Genomic DNA, 24,877 nt, shown 5'->3' with positions numbered 1-24,877 from the left:
GCATCCTGACTTGGAACAATATTGCTACACCCTTACTACTAGACTAAACATCTGGGGCTCCCTAACAAGACTGGGATGTATTAACACCAGAAGGGCTAAAGCAGTTCAGGAAAACGGCCCACTACCATCTTCCCAAATGTACTTGGGGATGAACAATAAGTGCAAGACCTTGGCTCGTGATGCTCACATCCTAAATGTGATTGAGAAAGAAAACCCAGCGTTGAGAGCTGGCAGTGTGAATGGTACAGATCGAATTTGCCCAATGACTGGTATAAATGTCAAAGTGTTAAAAGTTTCCAGCTGAAGGCATGTGGTAACCTATGGTGAAAAGATGAAAATCAGGGATATGAAAGAGGCCAGAATTGGAGGAGCAGAAAGATCATGCTGAGAATCTGGTTCATACTCTGTTAATGGACCATCCTTTACATGTAGTTCACTTGCGATATAGGTACTAATACTCAAATCAAGAAGGTGACAAGTATATTGATTGCTCATGAGCCTCTCTAAGACGAAGCCAAAGTTCCCAAGGAGCTACAACATTTTGTGAACTTTTATGGGCTTAATTACATTGGGCAAATGTGGATAGGCACTAAAAGTGATGTCAAGATCCTATTCTGCTTATATTTGAGTGTGTTTAGTAATTGACTGCTGTCATTCATTTTGCAAGCCCATTAATGTTTTGACAGGTTAGTTATAGCCAAGACATTCCACATGAGATAGTTAATACCCTCTATTTAAAATCTTATCCCTTCTCAGTACAGTACATCCATAAGACACCCATAATTCATATATCATTGCTTCTCTCTATGTCCGTCACTGATTTAAAGTATACCTTTATCAATCTGATAGGACAGCAGTATCAGACACACCACAGCGAGTTAAATATAGCAGCATACAGTAAAAGTGTCCTATACTCTATGACATCTATGCTTCGGCAAAAGTGAGGACTGCCGATGCTGGAAACCAGAGTCTAATTTAGAATGGTGCTGGAAAAGCACAACAGGTCAGGCAGCATCCGAGGAGCAGGAAAATCGACGTTTTGGGTAAAAGCCCTTCATCAGGATTATGCCCGAAATGTCGATTTTCCTGCTCCTGACCGGCTGTGCTTTTCTAGCACCACTCTAATCTAACACATCTATGCTTAAATACATGCTCCAAATTCATGTTTTTCTCCAAAATGATCCTTCACTAAATAATTTTGGATAATTTGTATTGTTGTTCTGAAATTAGATATATTTTATTCATAGCCTGTTGTCAGCTTTCTGGTAATTATTTTATTGAAGGCACTGATTGTCCTTGTTCTGGTACAAGCCCAGGGAATATATGATGAATTGTGGTCTTCTGGGAAGCACTGAGGATCAGAAAGACCTTAGTGCGTATATACACTAATCCTTTAAAATAGCAAGGCAGGTAGATAAAATGATTAAGAAGGCATTTGGGATATTTGCCGTTATGAAGGCATAGAGTTTAAGAGCAGGGAGATGGTGCTGGAACTGTCTAAAATGTTGGTTAGAGTATGTAGTTCTGGAACACACATTTTAAGAGGAATGTGCTTGCATTGGAGAGGGTGCAGAGAACATTTAACAAGGTGTTGCCAGAGTGTTAGTTATGAAGAAAGATTCGACAGAAAGGGCAAAAAACTGAAAGAGTTGTGGATGCTGGGTTGTGAAGATGGGTCACTGGACCTGAAATGTTAATTTGGTTTTCTCTTCACAGATGGTGCCAGACCGGCTGAGTTTCTTTTTCAGCAATTTCAGTATTTGTTTGTGTTGGACAGACTTGGGGTTGTTTTGATTGGAGGACAGGAGACTGAGAGGATCATGACTGAGGTGAATATAATTATGAGGGACGTTGATAGGGTAGACACGAAGAAACCTTTTTGTTAAAAACATTGCAGTGACTGGTAGGAATGACCCAATGATATCTTTGCTCTTTGTTTTTGTCGTGTTAGGCAGCTTGCCTATGTAGTCAACTCACCAACATACTCAAAGTCCTTCAAGTAGTTACATATAGGGTGGAAGCAGGCTCTTCGGCCCATCGACCACACTGACTCTCTGAAGAGCATCCCAGCTCGACCCACTCCCTTACCCTATCCCTGCATTTCCCATGGCTAATCCATCTAGCCTACATATCATTTGGACTAGGGGAGGAAACCCAAGCAGACACTGGGAGAATGTGCAACCTCCACGCAGACTTGCCGATGATGGAGTTGAGCCCAGATCCCTGGTGCTATGAAATGACAGTGCTAACTACTGAGACACTGTGTCATCCCCTTCATTTGCAAGGTTCACTTGCTTCTTTTGATTTTTTTCTGCAGGTATGAAACACAGTGAAAGACATAAGGTGTACAAATCTTTATTCAGTTTCCACCACCAGGAAGAAAGGAAACACCCAAGTGGCCAGTGACAAGCACTGCCCTTCTCAGAGATGGCAATGCTGCATCATGAAACAGTGAAGGGAAGGCAGGGATTAAATCAAAATAGAGTTGGAGGGAGAAATTATACACTCCACTCCCTGCGGTGCCCACCTCTCCCTGAAAGTCTCGAAGGTGTTGGTGGACACCGTGTGCTCCTTCTCCAGGGACAACTGGGCTCTGACATAACCACAGAAGAGGGCAGGCAATCGGCCAGAACGATCCCCTCCATGGCCCGCAACCTGGACCTGCTTATGGCCAGTTTGGCCTTGCCCAGGAACTTGCTTCTTTTGAAAAGGAGGTGAGCACAATCAGGACTGGTCTTTAAATTAGAGCCTTGCCAATAGTCTCTGCACAATGAGCACCACTTTTGTCATAAGTCTGGGCACTATGGTTACTTGAAATTTACAAAAACGCAACAGACAATCAACTCACCTGGAGAGCCATGGAATAGGTGAATTTCACAGTGTAAACCTCTGATTGTGCTTTGTCACTGTGGAGGAGTGCAGTTGGTAAGTATCCATTCAATTTACATCTTGATATGGAATAAAAAGTAAAGACCCTTCAAACTGTATTTCTTCACAATTAGCATCGCACTTTGACAAAAAGAAGGCTGGCTATAATTATATACAATCTTTGCAAAATCCTGGATGGGTGGAGTCCACTACCATGACCGATTTCAGATTATCGAAATATACTATAAATTTTTATTTAAAACTCCCAGCAATGTAGAAAAGCACATCCTGATTTAAAATCAAAACAAGATTAAAGCCAACACCTTTCAGTGCAAATCGAGCCTAATTTGACTCTTGTTTCTCCACAACCGTTAATAATCATCTTTCCAGCAAAACAACCGATTAATTTTAAAATAAATTATGGATTATGCTTCAAAAAGGTTACTGGAAAAGAGTAATTGTTCTAATTATCTTCGCTGTAAAGAATTTGTAATTTGTGAGGAGTAGACTGCTTGCAACAATATGGGGAAGAGGCTGTGATTTGGTGGTGAACACCCTCAGACACACAAGCTAGGCAGAATATTGGAGTAAGTGATTGACTGAACGACAATCAGAATAGGGATAGTCAAACTCTTCAAATCCAAGGACTGGTGTCAGTTCCACTCATAATGTTCCTGAATGGAAAAAGCGGCCCCAAGCAGTTAGCCCTTGCCATGTTATCAGCATTAAAGACTGCGAAATTCTTGTCTGGAATTGTTTTGTTCAAAGATTTGAAAGGACGTGTTTTGATTTTAATGGTTGACAAGAGAGAGAGTCCCAGTCAAATGAAGATAACCCAGCAACAGGAAAGGTTAGAAGACTCCTCTCCCATTCAATTGTCACGTAATTTCTTATAGTCCTTGGGCATCCATTTCATCCTGACATATCTGATGTATTTGGCTGGCCTTCGATCCCAGCAATACTCAGGAGATAAGAGCTTAGCAGGTTTGTGATCCAAAAAGTAACGGTTCAAGTGGCTCTCATCATGCCAGACTGCTTCGATACCTTTGCTTTTGTCTCTGATGATCCCGTCCAGGCAGTTCCTAGTCAGGTTAAAAACCAGGTATGGTGTGCCTCCGAAAACAGCAGCGTGATAATAGAAGTCTCCCTCTTCTGGTGCAATGTAAGCTGCTGAGTTTGGGTTACGCTCATAGGTGAATTGGTTGCGGCTGGCGGTGAGGAAAGCTGAGTGGATCTGAGCGACTGAGTCTGCCAAAGCTTCAGCCCCAAAGCGCCCCACAAAGACCTGGTCAACATCAAAGCAGAAGAGATAGGTGACCTCAAAACGGATCTTATCCTGGATGAGGTCATTGATTTGCTGCATGCGCATCATGCTGATGTCCTGCCAGCGAGATTGTTTGGGAACCTTGATCACGTTCATGGTCCGGCCTGGAGACATCTGCAGTTCAGGGGCTTTGCTGACATTGTCAACCATCACGTAATAGATCACCTGGAGTCCTTTCATGAAATGCTGCTCCGCTGAAACCAAGAAATCCTTCAAATATCTGTCAATGTACCTGATGGGGAGGACAACAAGGGTCAAAACTTCTTGCAATCCAAAGGCCCCCACTAAAACAAAAACAACATTTTTGTTCTTTGTCTTGCTTCAGGTAACATTGACAGAAGGTCATCAATTTCAGTTTTACACTAGAAATGAGCTGATGTCAAGTTTCTTTACCCGACGGAGCATGAAGTGTTGTGGGAGAGGTCATTTCACCCACCAAACGACAACTTGGATGAATATTTGCAGGATTAGGATATGCATCAGGATATGTATCATGATACAAGAATCTGGAGAGCGGAGGACAGTGGACTAGTGGCATTACTATTCCATACTGTATAATTCTATGACTCGATGACAATGGGGAGAGGACATAATTGTGAGATTAGTTTGAGATTGCTACAGGGCTATGGGGAAACTACAGGACAGTAGGATTAATTTGAGATTGATACAGGGTTCTGGGAAGTATGATCGCTGCAGAATTAAGTTGGGATTGAGACAGAATTTTGGGGAAACAGCAGACCATTGGGACTAATTTAGAAATGATACAGGACTGTGGGATATAAGGGAGGGCACAGTGGGATTGATTTGGGACTGGACGGGGTTCCTGGCAAACAATAGGGTAGCAGAATTAATTTGGGATGAATATTCTGATATAGGTTGGATATGAATTGGACCAATATTAAATGAGTGGATTAACTCGACAAATTAAAGGGGACCAGAAATGCAAATCTAACAGTCTCTCTATCTTACCGTCCAATCGCAAATACGGTCAGACCAATCACCACCTTCTTTTGAATGTAGAATTCATCTCGTTCCAATGGGTCAAAGGTCCCCTCCCACATAATAGGAGCACCCCACGAGGTCTTTGTCTGCTGATCGGTAACAGCACTTCAAACAGAACAAAGATGTTAGCAGCTGTAATATAGTAGGGAATCCTCATCACAAGATGCTTTCTTTTAATGTTCTCGAATAGTTTAAACCCAGAGACCAACATATTCCCAACAGATGGTCCCAATATGTCTATCTTCACAAAGTAAGTCACACCATGAGAATATATTCAAAATTGCATCAAAGAAATTGAGAACTATTATGGCTAACAATATTTTTGCTCTTAAAATTTGTGGCTTTGCAAAACTGGGCTATAGTAGTATAGTGGTAGTGTCACTCGACTAACAATCCAGGGATGTGGACAATTTTTCTACTTTTGAGTGAATATAAAATCAGCTGGATGCAGAAATGTGCAGACAAATGAAGGCACAAAGCAATATAGAATAACAATCCCTTGGGGCATTTCAACTACCCTGATGTTAATTGAACAGAAGAGATAGGTAAAGGGAATTAGGAAATGGAATTTCTCCAAAATGTGCAAAATTGCTTTCAAAACCACAATTTAAAAAGCCAAACAAAGGAAGATTTGTTTTTGGGTTGAAACAGGTATGAGAAATATTAGCTGAGGAACATCTAAGCAATAGTGACCATAACATAATATTCTTTGAGATGTTAATAAAGAAGTATAATGAAAACCAGATCAATAAGTTGGGAAAAGCCAATTTGTGGGATTGAGAATGGAACCTGTAAAAATCAAATGAGCCAACATTATGGCAGAAAATGCTGAGGAACAACAATAGAAAACATTTAAAACGGTGTTCAGCAGAGTACGGGGAAAACATATTTCATTGCAAAAAAAAATCAAATCAAACACTAGTCAGACTCTGTGAGTAAATAAAGTATAAAGGAACACAGAAGAAAGCAAAAAAGCAGACATAAAATACATAGGCAGCAGAGATGACACAATGTGAAGGATGAAGAGAGCAATACAGTGTGGGGCTGCATTGTGGCTCAGTGGTTAGCACTGCTACCTTACAGCAGCAGGATACAATTCCAACCTTAGGTGACTGTGTGTGAAATTTGCACCTTCTCCCATGTCTGCGCAGATTTTTTTCAGGTGCTCTAGTTTCCTTCCACTGTCCAAAGATATGCAGGTTAGGTGGATTGGCCATGAGAAATTCAGGGTTACAGGAAATAGGGTAGGGGAGTGAGCCTGGGTGGGATTCTCTTCAGAGAGTCAATGTGGACTTGTTGAGCCAAGTGGCATGTTCCCAAGGTTCTCTGATTCAGTAAAAGAAAACAGAATTAGGAATGCAAAGACATTTAATTTTTTTCTCTAGTATGGAAGGCTGTGATGGGGATAGGAATCGTGAGAGAGAGAGAGAGAGACACACACACAGACATTACGCCATAGGTAACAACAGAGAGGAGACAGAAATAACAAATAATTTTTTTCTCTCTGTTTCAAACCAGGGAGATATAACATTTGGAGATAATATTGAATAACAAAATGTGAAATGGGATAAGTGAACTTAAAATTTTTTAAAGGTGTATTAAATAAATTAAACAACCACAAAGAGGATAAAGCCTTGGTCCAGGTGGATTGATTTCATACATAGAACCTAGGAAAGTGATAGTAAAGGCATTATTGCTCATAATTCATAATACTTTAAATCAAGGTGCAGGACCAGAGCCTTGGTGATAGCTAATGTAATTAAGTATTACATAAAAGGTGACAACATGTCAGGGGAATGGACCAGTCAGTTTAGCATCGTTGGTAAGAAAATAATGGAATCCTTTCTAAAGGAGAAAATTTTAAAAATCCAGAGTGAAGAAAGTTAATAATGAAGTGACAGCATGGATGTTAAAATTGAAAGTCCTGTTTATTCACACCTTTTGTGCAAGCATTCAATAGATGTAATCTATCTGGAGTTCCAAAGGACCTTCAATCAGTTTCCCAAATTAGACTAACAAATAAGATCTGTGAATGTGAATAAGGGGACATGTGGCAGAATGTAGTTCATAGCTAATTTCAAGACAGAATGCAGAGCATGGTCGTTATTCAGAATGAAAGAAGTGGGGAATACAATGTTCCACAAGGATCAGTTCTGGAACTATTGCTGTCACAATTTACCTGAATGATTTGTACTTTGAAATCAAAAACACAATTTCTAAATTTAAATGTTACATTAAATTGTGGAGGAGGCAGAAGTGTAACTAACCATAAGGTGCTGGGTCCATTGTTGTATGTTTTTTATATGAACAATTTGGATGAGAATTTGGGAGGTATGGTTAGCACATTTACAGATGACACCAAAATTGATGCTAGTTCTGAGGCAAGGTCACTGGACCAGAAACATTAACTCTGATTTCTCTCCAAAGGTCCTGCCAGACCTTTTTAATTTTTTCAGCAATTTCTGGGTTTTTTTCTGATTTACAGCATCTGCAGTTATTCTGATTTTTAAAAATCTGCCCACCTCTGCCTTGAATATATTTAATTATCCAGTCTTGAAAGCCCTCAGCTGTAAGGAATTACAAATATTCACTATTATCTGAGAGAACAAATTCCTCCTTATCTCTGATTTAACTGAGCAACTTCTCACTCTGACATTATAAACGCTGGTCCTACAGTCTCCCATCTATCATGTCAATTTCGCATATAATTTTATATGTTGCAATGTCCATTAGCTTTGAACTGCCCTACCCTTGTCTATTCACGTTATCTATGGCACTCATAGACCTCTTTAAGGTCACATGTCAGCTCCCGATGCTTCAAGAAAAGAGTCCTAACCTATCCAGCCTCTCAGAGAGTCACAGAGTCATAGAGATGTACAGCACGGAAACAGACCCTTCAGTCCAACTTGTCCCTGTCAACCAGATATCCTAACCCACTCCAGTTCCATGTGCCAGCACTTGGTCCACATTCCTCTAAACCATTCCCATTCATATCCCCATCCAGATGCCTATTAGTGCTGTAATTGTACCAGCCTCTGCCACTCCCTCTGGAAGCTCATTCCACACATGCACCACTCTATGCGTGAAAAGGGTGCCCCTTAGGTCTCTTTTATATCTTTCCACTCTCACCCTAAACCTATCCCCTCTAATTCCGGATTCCCTCACCACAAGGAAAATACATTGTCTATTTCTCCTGTCCATGCCCTTCATGATTTTATAATTGTCTATAAGGTCACCCCTCAGCCTCCAATGCTCCTGGAAAAACAGCCCGAGCCTATTCAACCTCTCCCTATAGCTCAAATCCTCTAACCATGGCAACATCCTTGTAAATCTTTTCTGAACCCTGTCAAGTTTCACAACATTCTTCCAATAGGAAGATCAGAATTGCGTGCATTATTCCAAAAGTGGATGAACCAATGGAACCAATACACCCGAAAGGTTGACCTCTGCATCTCCTGATGCTGCCTGGCTTGCTGCCTCTTGCCTGTCTACTTTGGATTCCAGCTTCTAAAGTTTTTTTGTCTCTAAACAGTTTCCTGTACCTCTGCAACATGAGCTCCAACTGCTAAACTCAGTGCTCTTTGCTGTCCACTACACTTCCAATTTTGGTGTCATCTGCAAACTTATTAACTTTACCTCCAATTTTCACATCGAAATCATTTATGTAAATGGCGAAAAGTCCTTGTGAATATTTTTGCACACTTTTCAGTTTAATAACATTCTTCCTGTGGCAGTTGACCGGAATTGTATCTAGTATTCTAAAAGTGGCCTTACCAATGTCTTGTACAGCTGTAAAAAGATGTCCCAACTCGTGTACTCAATGCTCTGACTGATAAGTGTGCCAAGTGTCTTCTTCACTACCCTCTGTACCTGTGACACCACTGTCCAGGAATGGTGTACCTGCACCCCTAGAGCTCTCTGTTCAACAACACACCCCAGGGTCCGACCATTACTCCTCCCCTGGTTTGTCTTACCAAAATGCAACACCTCACATTTATCTGCTTTAAACTCCATATCTATTGATCAGGACACTATGGACCTCAACTTTATTAACCTGGGATTTCATTCCTAATGAATTGTATGTATTTCTCATTAGCTTTCTAACAGATAGACAGCATTCTCAAAATGGGTTTTAATTTAACATTCCTGCACAAAGCAGTTATAGAAAGATCCAACCTTCACTGCCAGTAAAATTGATGCATTTTAAGGATGGGTTTCAATGCAAAGGAAAAGACAGTGTGACTTGCATTTATATATCATATTTCATAAACTTAGGACATCCCAATGAAATGCTTTTGAACTATAGTCGTAGTTGAGTTGCAAGACACCCAGCAGCTAATGCTTGTACAGCCAGATGCCCCATACTAAGCTGTTTGATAAATCACCACTGTTTTCAGTGAGAATGTTTGAGAGATAAGTATTGGAAGCATAGAGTCATAGAGATGTACAGCACAGAAACAGACCCTTCGTTATGCGCATGTGGTACAACTCAACTGTTCTTTTAGAACGCACATGGCGCTGGAAAGCAGACACTTCCAATACTGCAGCACTCCCTCAATATTGCACTGGGAATGTTAGTTTTGTTTCTGTGTTCAAGTCCTGGAGTGGGCCTTGAATACAAGGCTTCTGATATGAACGTGGGAGATGAAATTAACAAAGGGTAATCCACAATGTTAGCTTCTTGCTCCAGATAAGTTTACAGATGTGCAGAAACTTGCAAGTGTACCACACGCTTCCAATTGAAAGGCCAATGCATGATGTCTCTTAGTCTTACACTTCCCTGACCAGCTTAGACCTCCCTTACAAATTGATCCTAACCCCCTTCCCCCACTTCTGCTAACTATTGGAATCACTTACTTTTGATTGCACAACATTTTGGATCATTACACCTGTGTGACAAACTTTGTTCAGAGTAAACACATGCTGTGGTGGGCACAGTTCTATAGTAGGCAGTAAATTAGGATTAGAGACCATTACATACCTATCATTGAACCAATTTTCATATTTTGTAATGATGTAACTTTTCCTCCATTTAAACTCTGGTTTGTCTTTGGCAGCCCGCATTCTAAGGGTTGTGAGGAGAGAAAAGAAGAGAAAAAGAAAGGGTGTGATTGAATGAACTTGCTGAAATCTGACAGGAATTATCAAGGTAAAGGTTATTGGAAGTACTTGAAAGCTCAGAATACATGTCACCAAGATTAGGAAGACAGCAAACTGTTGGGAGCAAACTGAGGGTAATAACATTCCTGAAACACATACATTGTCCTCAAGATAATTTAGGATCTAGATTCCTGTCATTTATGATGGAAATAATAGTGCAATTTGGGGAGAAGAGGACAAGGATACTGGAGAACCTGAGTTACATGTCCCAGTCTCATTGTGGACTGAGGTGAGTATTATCTGACCTGGTTTAATCAGGAGATGAGGGTTACTTGGTCCAACCTCACAATGGACTGAGAAGAGTGATGCTTGTCAGAGTTTCACTGTAGATGCAGTGAGTGCTACTTGGCCCAGTCTGACTGGGAATAAAGTGTGTATTACCTGTCACAATCTCACTGTTCATGAGGTGAGTGTTGCCTGTCACAGAATGTTTCCTGTCCCAATCTCACTGCAGATTGAGGCATGAATTAAGGTGCATATTTAGTCCAAATGACTCACTGTCCAGTAATGAACTTGTCCTTTTTTCTCTAAATTGATTACCGGATTTTCCTTTGTAAGTTTCTGTTGAAGCATGAACTGAAGCTTTCTCCCCTCTGTGAATTTATCACATTCCAGTGCTGTAGACTAATTATATGAATGTTGATGTGACCTTGAGAACTATTCAATGGCAGGTTTGCACAACAAAGGCGTACACAAAAAGTATTGTGCTCCAAATATTACTTACATTAACCTGGGCGAATTAAAAGAAATGTACACCAGAGACAGGAGTGTTGCACATGTCAGAGCAATAAAGAGCAATTGTTTGCGGCTATCCAACCTGACCTGGAAGTAAGAAAACGTTTCATTTGAGTAAAGTTCAAAGTTTGAAATGGATTAATTCATAATTAACAGAGTTTTAACATTGTCCTTTATGCAATGGCTTTCTCAGTATAAGACCAGAAGTGCAGGATCATAAGGAGGCCATTTGGTCCATTGAATCTGCTCCACCAATCAGTGAGCTAATCTAATCCTCAATTCCTCTTTCCTGCTTTGCCCATACCCTTTCATTCCCTTGCTATTGAAAAATTCATCTCACCTGCACAATGTTTCATAGAATCCCTAGAGTGTTGAGGCCGGCCATTTGGCCAATCACTTCCACACTGACCCTCTGAAGACCATCCAACCCAGACCCAGGCACCATCCCTGCATTTCCCATCGTTAGTCCACTAAGCCTGCACATCCCGGGACAATATGGGCAATTTAAAATGGCCATTCCACCTATTCTGCGCGTGTTTAGACTTTGGGAGGAAACCAGAGCACCCAGAGCAAACCCACACAGATATGGGGAGAATGTGAAAACTCCACATAGACAGTCACCTGAGGCTAGAAATGAACCTGGGTTCCTGGCCCTGTGAGGCAGCAGAGCTAACCACTGAGCCACCATGCTTCATGACACAGCTCCTACAATCATCTGCAGTAAAGAAATCCCTCCTCATCTCTGTGTTAAATGGATGACCCTTTACTCAGAGATTGTGGTCTATGGTCCTAGACTTTCCCACATGGAGAAACAATCTTTCAGCATCCACCCTCTTGAACATCCTAAGAATCTTACATGTGTCAATAAGGTCTCCTGTTATTCATCTAAATGTCGATGAGTACAGACCCATCTACTCAACCTTTTATCATAAGGAAATCCCTCGATTTCTGGGATTATCCTGGTGAACCTTCTCCGTACTGTCTCCAAGGCTAGTATTTCTGTTCTGATGATATTCTAATGAACTGTCACCAGACTCAAAACGTTAACTGTGCTTTCTTCTCACAGATGCTACCAGACCTGCTGAGTTTCTCCAGCAATTTCTACTTTTACTGTTGTATAACTAGTGCCTTACATTGTTTTAGCAATACATCCTTATTTTTATATTCCATTGCTTTTGAAATAAAGTCTAACGTTTTATGTACCTGTTACCTGCAGAACTTGTATTCTAGTTTTCTGTGATACTGCACTGAGGTCTCCCAACTCCATCTGTGCTGCAACTTTCATTCCCCTTAATCATCTTCAGCTCCTCTATCCAACTTGCCAAAGTGCATAATCTCACATCTTGCCAGGCCAAATAGTTGCCCATTCACTTGACGCATCCCTGCCCCTCTGCAGACTGTTTGCATCATCTGCTTGTTTCCCCATCTATTTTTGTGCCATTCACAAACCTGCCTATTCACTTCCCTCATCCAAGTCACTAATATCTTGGAATTTACTATGATCCCAGCACTGATCCCTGTGGCACTCCAGTGGTGACAGTTTTCATTCTGAAAATGGCCCTCTTATTCCAACTCTCTGTCTTCTGTTAGCAAATCCTCTATCAATGTTAATACACTGTACACCAACTATTATCTTAAAAGCAGCCTAATGTGCATTGCCTTAAAGAACACTATTTGGAAATCTAAATACATTAAGTCTACGACTTCCCCTTTACTTATCCTGATAGTTACCTTCTCAACAAACTCTAATAAATTTGACAAGCATGATTTTCCCTTCATGAAGCAAGTTAACTCTGCTTGATCATATTATGTGGTTCTAAATGCTCTGCTGTTACTTTCTTTATAATAGACTCTAACATTTTCCCAGTGATAGATTTTCTTTCAACCTAAAGAGACCGAGGATAAATTCTGAAAAATGAGATGAAAATGTCAGATGAAATATGAACGTGAGAATTTGACTTTTCCAGAGATTAATCAAATAGTTTTGAATAGCCAACTTCCTGAATTGAAAGCTCATTCCTGATTAAGGGCTTTTGCCCGAAACGTTTTTCCTTCTCCTCAGATGTTGTCTGGCTTGCTGTGCTTTTTCAGCGCCACTCTCATCTTGATTCTAATCTCCAGCATCAGCAGTACCCACTTCTGCCTAACCTCCTGAAATAGGACAGTGCATGCTTTGTGAAGTATAAGGAGCGCTAGAATCGTTTTTTTTTGGGAAATGAAGACTTACTTCTATATGGTGTGACTTTATTGACTTCAAGTTGGAAGATATTGATGTGATGGTCATGTCACTGGATTAATAATCCAGAGGCCCTCTCTAATATTCTGGTCACATGCATTTGTATCCCGCAAAATGACTTAGTGCAATTTAAATTCAATAACGAAATAAATTTGGAATTTAAGACTAGTCACTGCAATGGTGACCATGAAATTATCATTGTCATCAAAACCCATCTGGTTGGCCAACATCCTTTAGAAAGGAAATATCTCACCTTAACAGGTTGCCCTGCATAGTACGTTCAAGGGCAATTGGGGATGGGCAACCAATTATAGTTTTGCCTGTGTTGCCCACTTCCCAAGAAAGAATATAAGGAAATATTGCCCCAAATCACAATTGAGACAAAGAAATACTGTGAAGCTTTCATTGCTGTTGCATAACCAGCCCGTTTTGTATGATGGAAGTTCCCTCAAACAGCATTACGGCAATGATCAGATAATGTATGTTTCTTTAGTGATGTTAGTTGTGCAATAAATGTTGGCGAAGACGCAACATTGTAATGCTATGCACACCCATACTTGAGTGTGGTTTATAATTTCCATGAAATGTCTTCAGATAACGTATTTTATGAAGTAAATATTAGGTTGGTCCCTCTTGAATTATGTTCTGCATTGTTCTTTATAGCTTTTCCAAGGAATGTCTGTCTTTTCATTTTTGCTGTAGCCCTCGACGTCACAAATGCTCTGTTCATTATAATGGAATAATCACCTGTGCACAAGAGAAAGGAAAGAACAAAGAAGAGTACAGCACAGGAACAGTCCCTTCAGCTCACGAACACTGCACTGACATAACATCTTTCTAAACTGAAAAACTTTTGCCTCCACACTGTGCATATCCCTCTATTCCCTGACTATTCATGTTTCTGTCAAGATGCCTCTTAAATGTTGTGATTGTATCTATCTCCGCCACCTCCTCCTGCAGCACATTCCAGGCACTTACGACCCTCTGTGTAAAACACTTACCTCCCACATCTCCTTTAAACTTATCCTCTTTTAACCTTAAGCCTATGTCCCCTTGTAATTAATATTTCTACCCTGGGAAAAAAAGACTCTGACTATCCATTCCACCCATTCTGCCTGACATAATTTTTGTAAGCTTCTATCAGGTCACCCCCCTCATCCTTCAAGTGAAAACAAACCAAGTTTTTTCAATCTCTCCTCATTCTTGATATCCATCAAACCAGGCAACATCCAGTAAACCATTTCTGTACCCTCTCAAAGCCTCCACATCATTCTGGTAGTGATGCAACCAGAACTGTATGCAATTTTCCAAAAGCAGCCAAATTTAAATTCTATACAGCTGCAATATGATTGTTAATTTTTCTACTCTACATTCCGACCTATGAACGCCTGCTTGCCTTATGCCTTCTTGTCCACCCTTTCCACTTATGTTGTCACTTTTAGGGAACTGTGGATCTGTACACCTAGATATCTATGTATATTGATGCTATTAAGTGTACTGCTATTTCCTCCTACTTTAAATCTCCCTAAATTCATCACCTCACAGTTGTCCAGAACAAACTCCGTCTACCATTTCTCCCACCAAAGTCTCTAGCCAATTTATATCCTGCTGTATCCTCTTGCAAACCTCCTCACTCTCCGCAGCTGCCCCAATTTTGTGTCTTCTGCAAACGTAGTAATCTAGCCACTTCCTTGTCGTCCAAATTACAAAAAACAGAGGTACTGAAACTGATACATGTGAAACACCATTGGTCACAGATTTCCAAATTGTAAAACATCTTCCACCGCTTCTCTCTGTTTTTGACTAAACCAGTTCTATATCCCACTGCCGATCCCACCTTTTGCATCAACCTGCCATGAGAGACCTTGTCAAAGGCCTTGCTAAAGTCCATTTAAACAACATCTACTGCCCTGCCATCTATCATCTTAGTCACTTTCTCAAAAAACTCAATCAAGTTTGAGAGACATGATCTTCCCCACATAAGGCCAGGCTGCCTATGACTAGGAGGTCAATATTTTTCTAAATGTGAGTAAATACTATCCGCAACAATCTTCTCCAAAAGTTTCCTTACCACTGACATTAGGCTCACCTGTCTGTAATTTCCCGTATTAACCCTATTGCCGTTCTTAAACAAAAGAACGACGTTAGTTATTCTCCAATTCTGCTAGATCTCTCCTGTGTCCAAAGAGGAAACAAAGATTTTTGTACATGGTCCCAGCAATTTCTTCACCTGCCTCCCTCAGCATTCTGGGATAGATCTCATCAGGTCCTGGTGGTTTGTCTACTTTAATGCTTTTCAAAACACGAACACTTCCCTTTTTTTACATCAACTTGCCCTAGCATATCAACATATCCCTCCCGGGACTCACCGTCCCCCATATCTTTCTCCTTTGTGAATACTGATGCACTGTATTCATTAAGGACTTCACCCACTTCCTCCAGCCCCATGCATAAAATCCCTCCTTGGGATTTTCCTTAATCCTGTTTGCCAGACACATATCATGGATGATTTTAGCCCTCCAAATTCCTTGTTTGAGTTCTTTCCTGCTATCTTTGCATTCTTTGAGGGCTCTGTCTATCTTCCTAAATCTTATGTATGGCTCCATTTCCATTTTGACTAAGCTCTCAGTTTCTCTTGTCATCCAAGGTTCTGGAATCTTGCCATCCTTAGTCCTTCTTTTTCACAGGAACGTGCTGGTCCTCAACTCTAATCAACTGGCCTTTAAAAGATTCCCGCATGTCAGATATGAATTTATCCTCAAAAAGCTGTCCCCAAACTGCATTCCCCAGTTTCTGTCTAAATTTGTGGTCTCAGTTTAATACTTTCACCTGTGGATTACTTTTTTTCTTATCCATAAGTAACGTTAAAACTTAAGAATTCTGGTCACTGTTCCCGAAATGCTACCCCACTGAAAAGTTAATGACCTGGACAGGCTCATTCCCCAATACCAGATCTGATATGACACCTTCCCTCGTCGGACTATTTACATATTATTTCAAAACTCCGTCCTGAATAACGAACTCCTCTCCATCCAAGCCCCTGGCAGTAAGGGAATCCCCGTTAATCACCCACCACAACAACCCTGTTGTTTTTATTTTTTTACTTAAGCTATCCACATATCTGTTATATTATGTTGCCACTCTTATCCCTCTCTCAACCAAGTCTCTGTTATAGCTACAACATCACAGTTGTACATACTAATCTAAGTTCTAATTTTATCTGCCCTATATGTCATTATTCCTCACATTAAAACAGTTACACCTGAGCCCACCAGTCCCCGCCATGTTCAATAATCTCTGTTCTGCTTCTTCGTCTTGCTGGCCTTAGTCTCTGACTCCCGCTCAGCAAATTTACTTGTTGACCGACCGCTCTAGTGCCCACTCCCATGTTACACTAATTTAAACTCTCCCAAATTGCACGAGCAAATCGCCCTGCCAGGATATTGATGCCCCATCCAGTTTTGGAGCAACCCGTCCTGCTGCCCCAGAAGACATCCCAATGAATCATGTACCTGAAACCCTCTCTCTTCGATCAGCTTTAGGTCATGTATTTAACTGGGTAAAAACAATAACTGCAGATGCTGGAAACCAAATTCTGGATTAGTGGTGCTGGAAGAGCACAGCAGTTCAAGTAGCATCCAACGAGCAGCGAAATCGACGTTTCGGGCAAAAGCCCTTCATCAGGAATAAATGAAGGGCTTTTGCCCGAAACGTCGATTTCGCTGCTCGTTTGGATGCTGCCTGAACTGCTGTGCTCTTCCAGCACCACCAATCCAGAACATGTATTTAACTGCAGTGTCTTCGTATTTGGCCCAGGAAGTAATACCAAGATTGCAACCCCAGAACACCAAACCCAGGGTGCTCCACTCAAAACATTTCTACTGTTCATTGACCATTCATCTTTGTTCCAGTCATGCAGCCAATTTTGTATCCTGTTGTTCCTTTTATATTTTCTCTTTACCCAAAGTAGTATTAAACACAACTGAGTGACCTTCCCACTACTGAAATCACCGTAACCTCTGATTTGTTTTTTCTAAACAAATAAGCACCACCAGTGCAGCCAATACAATATTTACAAACAAAGAGCACTATGAGCATTGCAAACCATCAAAAGTGGGGGGGGGGGGGGGGGGGGGGGGGCTGGTGGTGGGAGTATGGGAACCGACTAAATCAAAATGGAGTTGGAGGAGGAACCTGTTCCGTGTAAGCTATTTTTACTCATCAACCTGTTCAGAGATGTTATTACACACTTCCGGAGCAGGTGGGACTTGAGCCCAGGAGTAGGAAGGTTACATCTGCACCACAAGTGCTCTGAGCTGTTCCAGCAATTCAATGATCGCCAACATTTCTCACGCCTGTTGTGTGGCACTTTATCAAATGCCTTTAGAAAATTCTTGTACACTGTATCAATAGCATCACCCTCATCACATTACCTCATCAAAAAAGCCAAACATGTTAATTGAACTTAATTTGTTTTAATAAACTCACATTGGCTTTCTTTAATGATCTGCACTTGCCCAAGTAGAATTGTAATGGAGTTATACTGAGCATTCAGTCCAACCCATCCATGCCAACCATATATCCTAAATTAATCTAGTCCCATTTGCCAGCATTCGGCCCATATCCCTCTAAACCCTTCCTATTCACCTATCCATCCAAATGCCTTTTAATATTGTAATTGTACCAGCCTCCATCACTTCCTATGGTAGCTCATTCCATTCACACACCACCCGCTGTATGAAAAAGTTGCACCTGAGGTCCCTGTTAAATCTTTCGCCTCTCACCTTAAACACGTGCCCTCTGGTTTTGGACTCTCATGAATTGGGTAAGGTTTTACGGACTTGCTTCCTAAAGAACTTCAGTGAATAACCTACACTTGTGGAGCGCTAGCTTAGGGACATGACCATCACACCACAAACTGCTATCTCTGAGGCCGAAGATCAAAAATCCATCAGGTCAATTAGATTCCTATCCCCAACTCATTTGCTGAAATTCAGTAAAGCATCGGAAAAGTTCAGCCAGGTCCCATCCTGTAAGTTATTTGAGCATCCGTTGGACTGCTGACACTCGTCCTCATTGGTTTGTGGCCTGGGAGCGAACTGTCGGGGACCCACCCCCTGGACATATCCCAAACTGCACGCCCTCCTTGAATTAATGTTTCACAAGCCCTTTTCTTGGTAGCCATTGTGCAATGTCAAAACCGCTTGACTCCCTTTCTTGTCCTGAGGAAGGGTCATTCGAAACTGAAACGTTAACTTTGACTTCTCTCCACCGATGCTGCCAAACCTGCTGAGTTTTTTTCCCCCCAGCGATTTCTCTTTCTGTCCCTCAGTTAACGCCGACCGCGAATTACCTGGTTGTAGGTTTTTAGGTGCATTCTTGTGTGAAACTGTCTGCACCGCTTGATCAAATTACGGGCTGGCAATTCCTTGTTGACACCATCCCTTCTCCCATCACCCCACCCCCAACCACAGAACTCAGGTGAAGTCAGCCCAACTTCTCCCACCATTCCCTCTGTCGAAAGTTGCGTGTTTCCAGTCACATTGTATCACAGTGACTCTTCTAAGGAGGAATTCCGCCAAACCTTTCCCCACTCGGTGCGGCTGGCGACCCAAAATAACCCTGTAACGTAGATTGTGTGACACACCGACATCCGAGCAAAGCTTACAAGCATCTTTTAATATAGGGGACATTGAGTGCAAAGACACAGCGGAATATGTTGTAGACTCTTATCTCTGACAAGGTAGCTTACCTGCATTTTTTCGGTGTTACCAGCCACCGGTCGCAAGAAAGATCTTCAGTTATTCTTCCCACACACACGGTTCTGGATTTGCTTGTGTTGTTTTTGGACCCAGAGGCGATGAATGCTTCTCTTGGGTTGTCGACCCGTCTTCGGAGCGTGAGGTACAATAAACGGGTCTGCACCGATTCCGTTGCACAGCGGCCGGAGAACTGCCCGGACACCTCCAGCACCCTTTGTCTTCGAGATGTCAAGTGTCCGCCGTCAGAGAATTCGATGTTTCTTTCGGGGGTGAGGTGCGGGGAGTGTCAGTGAAGCGAGCTCTCAGAGTGAAAGACCAACCCCACCCCTGCCGATTCCCTCTCACACACCGCTTTGTGTCGCTGGAGAGATTCGGTGACAGCTTTCCGCATTTTGCCTCATCGACCGAAACGGTGTAGCGGTGCCCATCCGTTGACAGCGTCCGAAATCTTTTCAGCCACTGAGGTGAGCTCGCCGTTTCCACCGCAGCGATCCTTTTCTCGCTTGACGAGTTAACGCCGAGAGGGCTCTGTACCTGCGCCGTTCCAGTGTCGCTGACAATCCCCTTATCCCTTCTGAGTCAGACATGGAGGTACCTCCCGCCTTCTCATTTTCTTGCATCGGAGGGAGCTGGAAGGGAGAGATGGAATGGAGGAAGGGAGAGGCTGATGGAGGAGATAAAATAATTTCAACCCTCAGCTTCTATCTTCCCCTCCAGCTGGGATAGAACTTGTGACTGTCTTGCCAAGCCTCAGCTGCAGAGTGGGAGCTAAACCTAGTTAATGAGACACTGGGGAGATTCTGACTGAGGCTTTCTTTAATCACTGTGGAATCTCTGTGAATGAGGACTCAGCTTTGCACCTTCAAAATTTTCATCCCCATTTCTGTTTTCTTTTTATTCCTTCCAGGATATGGCGTCGCAGGGCTAGACCAGCCTTTTATTGCCCATTGCTAATTGCCCAGAGGGCAGTTAAGGGTCAACTAAGTCTGGAGTCATATGCAGGCCAGACCAGGTAAGCAGGTTAATAAACCAGATACAATTTTTAGACCAGCTCTTTATTCCAGGATATATTGAGAGAAGGAAGATGGACAAACACAGTGGAGGAGAAAGGAATATGAGAAACATAAGCAGAGTGAGCCTATATGGCCCCTTCAGTATGATTATGATTGAGATTCTAACTCAAGTCTACTTTTCCACCTGTTCACCACATCAATGATTTTCTTAATGTCTGAAAGGCTACTGATAAACACACAGTCACCAGATGAGCTCCTATAGGTTCTAAGGCAGAGATTTCTCACTCTCTTGAAAGGCAAAATCTCACATTATCTTCGTCCTAAATAGCCAACCTTTAGGGGAAAGCTACATTCCCTAGTAGAGACTCTCCAGCCAGGGAAACAGTCTCTCAGCTCCTACCTGTTCAACCCCTCAAAGAAATGTATATATTTCAGTGATATTGATTCTTACTTTTCCAAAAGCCATAGAAAATAGACCACATCTGCTCCATCACTCCTCATAAGGCAATCCCCACATCTAAAATATCAACACCAATCAGTCGTGTCAAGTGGTGCACCATTGTGCTGCATTTCTTCTGCAACTCTTTTCCTCCTCAGGTACTGAAGCAATTCACGTCAACATGTAAAAACACCTGGACAATATTCACTCCTGGGCTGATAAGTTATGAATAACATTTGTGCCTCAGAATTGCCAGGCAATGACCATCTCTAACATAAATGAATCTATCTATCTTTCCCACCATCCCCCCTCCGCCCATGCCCGAATGCATTATACTTCCTGAACAACTGCCCCCAAGTGAGACAGGACAGGAAAGTGGATGTACAGCTAAAATCAGATTATCTATGATCCTCTTTGTATTGGAGCAGCTTGAATGGCTGACTCCTGCTTCTAATTCTAATGTTCTACAAGACCAAGGTCAGGAATATGATGGAATATTGGGTTGGATGAGTGCAGCATCAACAACACTCAAGAAGCTCTGCACCATCTAGGACAACATACCCTGCTTGAATAATTCACTATATTACACAGACACACAGTAGCAACATTTTGCACCATCTACAAGATGCATTGCAACAAGTCTCCAAGTTTTCTTTGATAGCAATAATCTGTCATCTAGAAGGATAATGGCAACATTAGAACTCCAGCACCTGCAAGGTACCCCCCTGCCCCCCAAAGCTATGCACTATCCTAACTTGGACACACCTATATATCACTGATTCCTTCATGGCTACTGGTTCAAAATCCTGGAACTCCTTTAAAGGCAGTGTGGGTTGATACATCTCTCCACCCCACAGGTAGTTAGGGATTAGCAATAATTACTGACCTTGCCAATGATTGCTATATCCCATGAATGAACAAACAAAAATGTAATTGTATATGCTACTTCTATAAAATTAAATGAGCACCAGAATGTCCTGTATTAGAATTTAATCTGCTGCATTCATCAGCAATATAATGCATGCGATGCCATGGAAATACCTTTTTAATAAAAACCAACACAGTTGATTTTCTTATAAAGACTGATTGCTATTCTGTTGTGCCATGCATTTCCAAGCTACATTTTGGCATGACTGAAGTACTGTTTACTTTTAGGTTATGATAAAGAGAATAATACTCCCTTTTAGCTTACATCACGCATCACTGCTTCTCGGGTTAAAATGTAATGGAACTGCTTCCAGTGGAGTGCAATATACAGTATTCTTAAATGCAGATATAATTAGGATTAATATTTGATTTAATCTCTTCCAATTACTTTTTTCTTTGCACTTTTAAGTATAGAAGGCTTGTGAATCTTACTGTAGCTAAAAATGATCAATTGAGTAAAATTGTTCATTCCCAGAGTGCTTTATTGTTTAAGATACCAGAGAGTAACTTTAGACTTATGACAGAATAGAAAGAGGCCATTCAGGACATGAAATCTATGTTTGACCCCTCTGCAGCAATTACAGTTAATTACATTCCCACATCCATCCCTGTAGCCCTGCACCTTGATTTCTCCTAAGGTTGCCAGCCATTCTTTTGAACGTATTCATCATCTGGGTTTACATCACTGTTGAAGGCCAAAATCACCAGCCTGACATAAAGAAGTTCATCCTCACACTTCCAATGCCAGTGAGCTGTGTAGCTTCTGCTAATAATGCAGAATGTGTGATTCATGCTTGTTCACCTCTTTTGGTCAGTGCAGTGGGCCCAAGAGTGTCACAGGAACAGTGGGACAGAAGGACCAAGCTGAAATGATTAATAGCTTATGTCAGAGCCTGATAGATGGATGAAAGGACATGTATGTGGATATGTGGATATTTTGTTCATTGAGAAAACACTGCGGTGTGTCAGATTGACCAAATATGACTAATAATCATAACTCATCATATATTACAGAAATGATAAAATATAATAAATGATAAAATAACAATGGGATTTCACGAGTATGAATATTTAAGTACACAAGCAGTATATTGCAAAACGTACAGAATGAAAATGAAAGGTCTACTATACTACTTGATTTTAATAACATCTGGAATGAAACACCTACCCAATGGCAGTCCTGTAATCATTGTTGATTGCCATAATAACTCATCTGACTTACTAATGTTATTTTGAGAAGGAAATCAGCTACCTTCACCTGGTCTGGCCAATATGTGGTTCCAGACCCACCTCAATGCAGTTGACTCTTAACTGCCTTCTGCAATGACTTAGCAAGCCACTCTGTTGTAGCAAACTCTAACAAAGTCTCTAGAAAGAAATTGATCTTGTGGCTTTGATCTAGGCATGCAGAAATAATTATGCAAACACAGCCTGGTTCATTTTGAAAGGTCCTCTCTCCCAACATCTGAGAGATTGTGCCAAAATTGAAAGAGCTATTCCACAGTCATGTCAAACAACAGCCTGATGTACTCATACTGTCAGAATCATACCTTACATACAGTATCATAGACAATACCATTGCTAGTACTCAGGACAAATCTAGCAGAGGTGGCAGCAGGTGATATATAACAGGTAAGAAGTTGCTCTGAGAGTCCTCAACATTGACTCTGGACTCCATGAAGCCTCCATGGCATCAGGTCAAACATGAAAAAGGAAACATAGAACACAGAACAGTACAGGGCCTTTGGCCCATGATGTTGTGCCAAGTACTTATCTTAATCTAAGATCAACTTAACCGACACACCCATCAATTTACAGCTGTCCATGTGCTTGTCCAGCAGTTGCTCAAATATCCCTAATGTCTCTGACTCTACTACCGCTGGCAGTGCATTCCATGCACCCACCACTCTCTACATAAGGAACCTCTGGACATCTCCCCTACACCTTTCTCCAATCATACTAAAATTATGGCCCCCTTGTGACAGTTATTTCTGCCTTGGGGAAAAGTCTCTGGCTATCTACATTATCTATGCCTCTCATTACCTGAATACCGCTGTCAAATCACCTCTCTTCCTTCTCCTCTCCAGTGTGAAAAACCCGACCTCACTCAACCTCTCTTTATAAGATAAGCCCTCCAATCCAGGCAGCATCCTCGTAAATCTCCTCTGCACCCCCTCTAAAGCATTTATATCCTTCCTATAATGACGTGACCAGAACTGGACACAATATTCCAAATGTGGTCTAACCAGGGTTTTATAGAGCTGCAGCAAAACCTCGCGGCTCTTAAACTCAATTCCCCATTAATGAATGCCTTCTTAACAACCCTATCAACTTGGGTAGCAACTTTGAGGGACCTATGTACGTGGATGCCAAGATCCCTGCTTTTCCTCCACACTGCCAAGAATCCTGTCCTTAACCCTGCATTCAGCATTCAAATTCAGCCTTCCAAAATGAATATCCAGGTTGAACTCCATCTGCCGCTTCTCAGCCCAGCTCTGCATCCTGTCAATGTTTTGTTGTAGCCTACAACAGCCCTCAACATTGTCTACAACTCCACTGACCTTTGTGCCATTGGCAAACTTACTAATACACCCTTCCACTTCTTCATCCAGGTCATTTATAAAAACTACAAAGAGCAGAGGCATAAGAACAGATCCATGCGAGACACCACTGGTCACCAACCTCCAGGTGGAATACTTTCCATCCACTAACACTTGCTGTCTTCTTTCGACGAGCCAATTCTGCATGCAGTATTTTCCTGTATCGCATACCTCCTAACTTTCTGAATGAGCCTGCCATGGGGAACTTTATCAAATGCCTTACTGAAATCCATATACACCACATCCACTGCTTGACCTTCGTCAACTTGTCTTGTCACATCCTCAAAGAACTCAATAAGGCTTGTGAGTCATGACCTGCCCCTCACAAAGCCATGCTAATTATTTTTAATCAAACTATGTTTTTCCAAATAGTCATAAATCCTATCTCTCAGAAGCCCCCTGCAAATTGCTATCCTTCACGTCAGCTGCTGAATCAGTGCCCCTCCATGCTGAACATCACTTGGAAGAAGCACTGAGTGTGGCACAGATACAGAATATTCGCAGGGTGGGGAGATTTCAATGTCCATTATTAACAATGATTCAGTACTAGCACATCTGACTGAGTTGGCCGAGTCCAAAAAGAAACAGCTGCAGATATGGTCTGCAGCAAATGGTGAGGGAATCAACGAGAGGGATAAACAAACATTATCCCAACTTCACTAATCTATCTGTTGCACAAGCATCCTTCCAAGACATGTAGGAGTGACCACTGAGCTGTGCTTGTGAAGAAAATGTCCCATCTTCCAGTGATGATACCCTCCACTGTGTTGTGTACGTCAAACACCATGATAAATGGGACAGATTTGAAACA

The 24,877-nt window shown here is 41.7% G+C and overlaps 1 protein-coding gene across 2 annotated transcripts; it reads right to left on the bottom strand.

The window, feature by feature from the left end:
- Window positions 1–2,396: 2,396 nt before the first annotated feature.
- On the bottom strand, window positions 2,397–19,725 carry LOC140455335 (N-acetyllactosaminide alpha-1,3-galactosyltransferase-like). Of its 2 annotated transcripts, XM_072550113.1 has the most exons (5): window positions 19,078–19,725; window positions 11,079–11,176; window positions 10,176–10,259; window positions 5,162–5,299; window positions 2,397–4,424 (listed from the first exon to the last, which is right to left on the bottom strand). In XM_072550113.1, exons 1-5 carry the CDS (start codon window positions 19,081–19,083, stop codon window positions 3,740–3,742), a joined length of 1,011 nt encoding a protein of 336 aa, XP_072406214.1. In that variant the 5' UTR covers window positions 19,084–19,725; the 3' UTR covers window positions 2,397–3,739. The 2 variants fall into 2 exon arrangements, with proteins under 2 accessions (XP_072406214.1, XP_072406215.1); XM_072550114.1 differs by lacking the exon at window positions 11,079–11,176.
- Window positions 19,726–24,877: the final 5,152 nt, after the last annotated feature.

Source organism: Chiloscyllium punctatum, chromosome 30 (assembly GCF_047496795.1).
Source record: "Chiloscyllium punctatum isolate Juve2018m chromosome 30, sChiPun1.3, whole genome shotgun sequence".
Lineage (NCBI taxonomy): Eukaryota > Metazoa > Chordata > Chondrichthyes > Orectolobiformes > Hemiscylliidae > Chiloscyllium > Chiloscyllium punctatum.
Note: the sequence above shows the minus strand (reverse complement) of the source record. Positions and strands in the feature narration are given on the sequence as shown.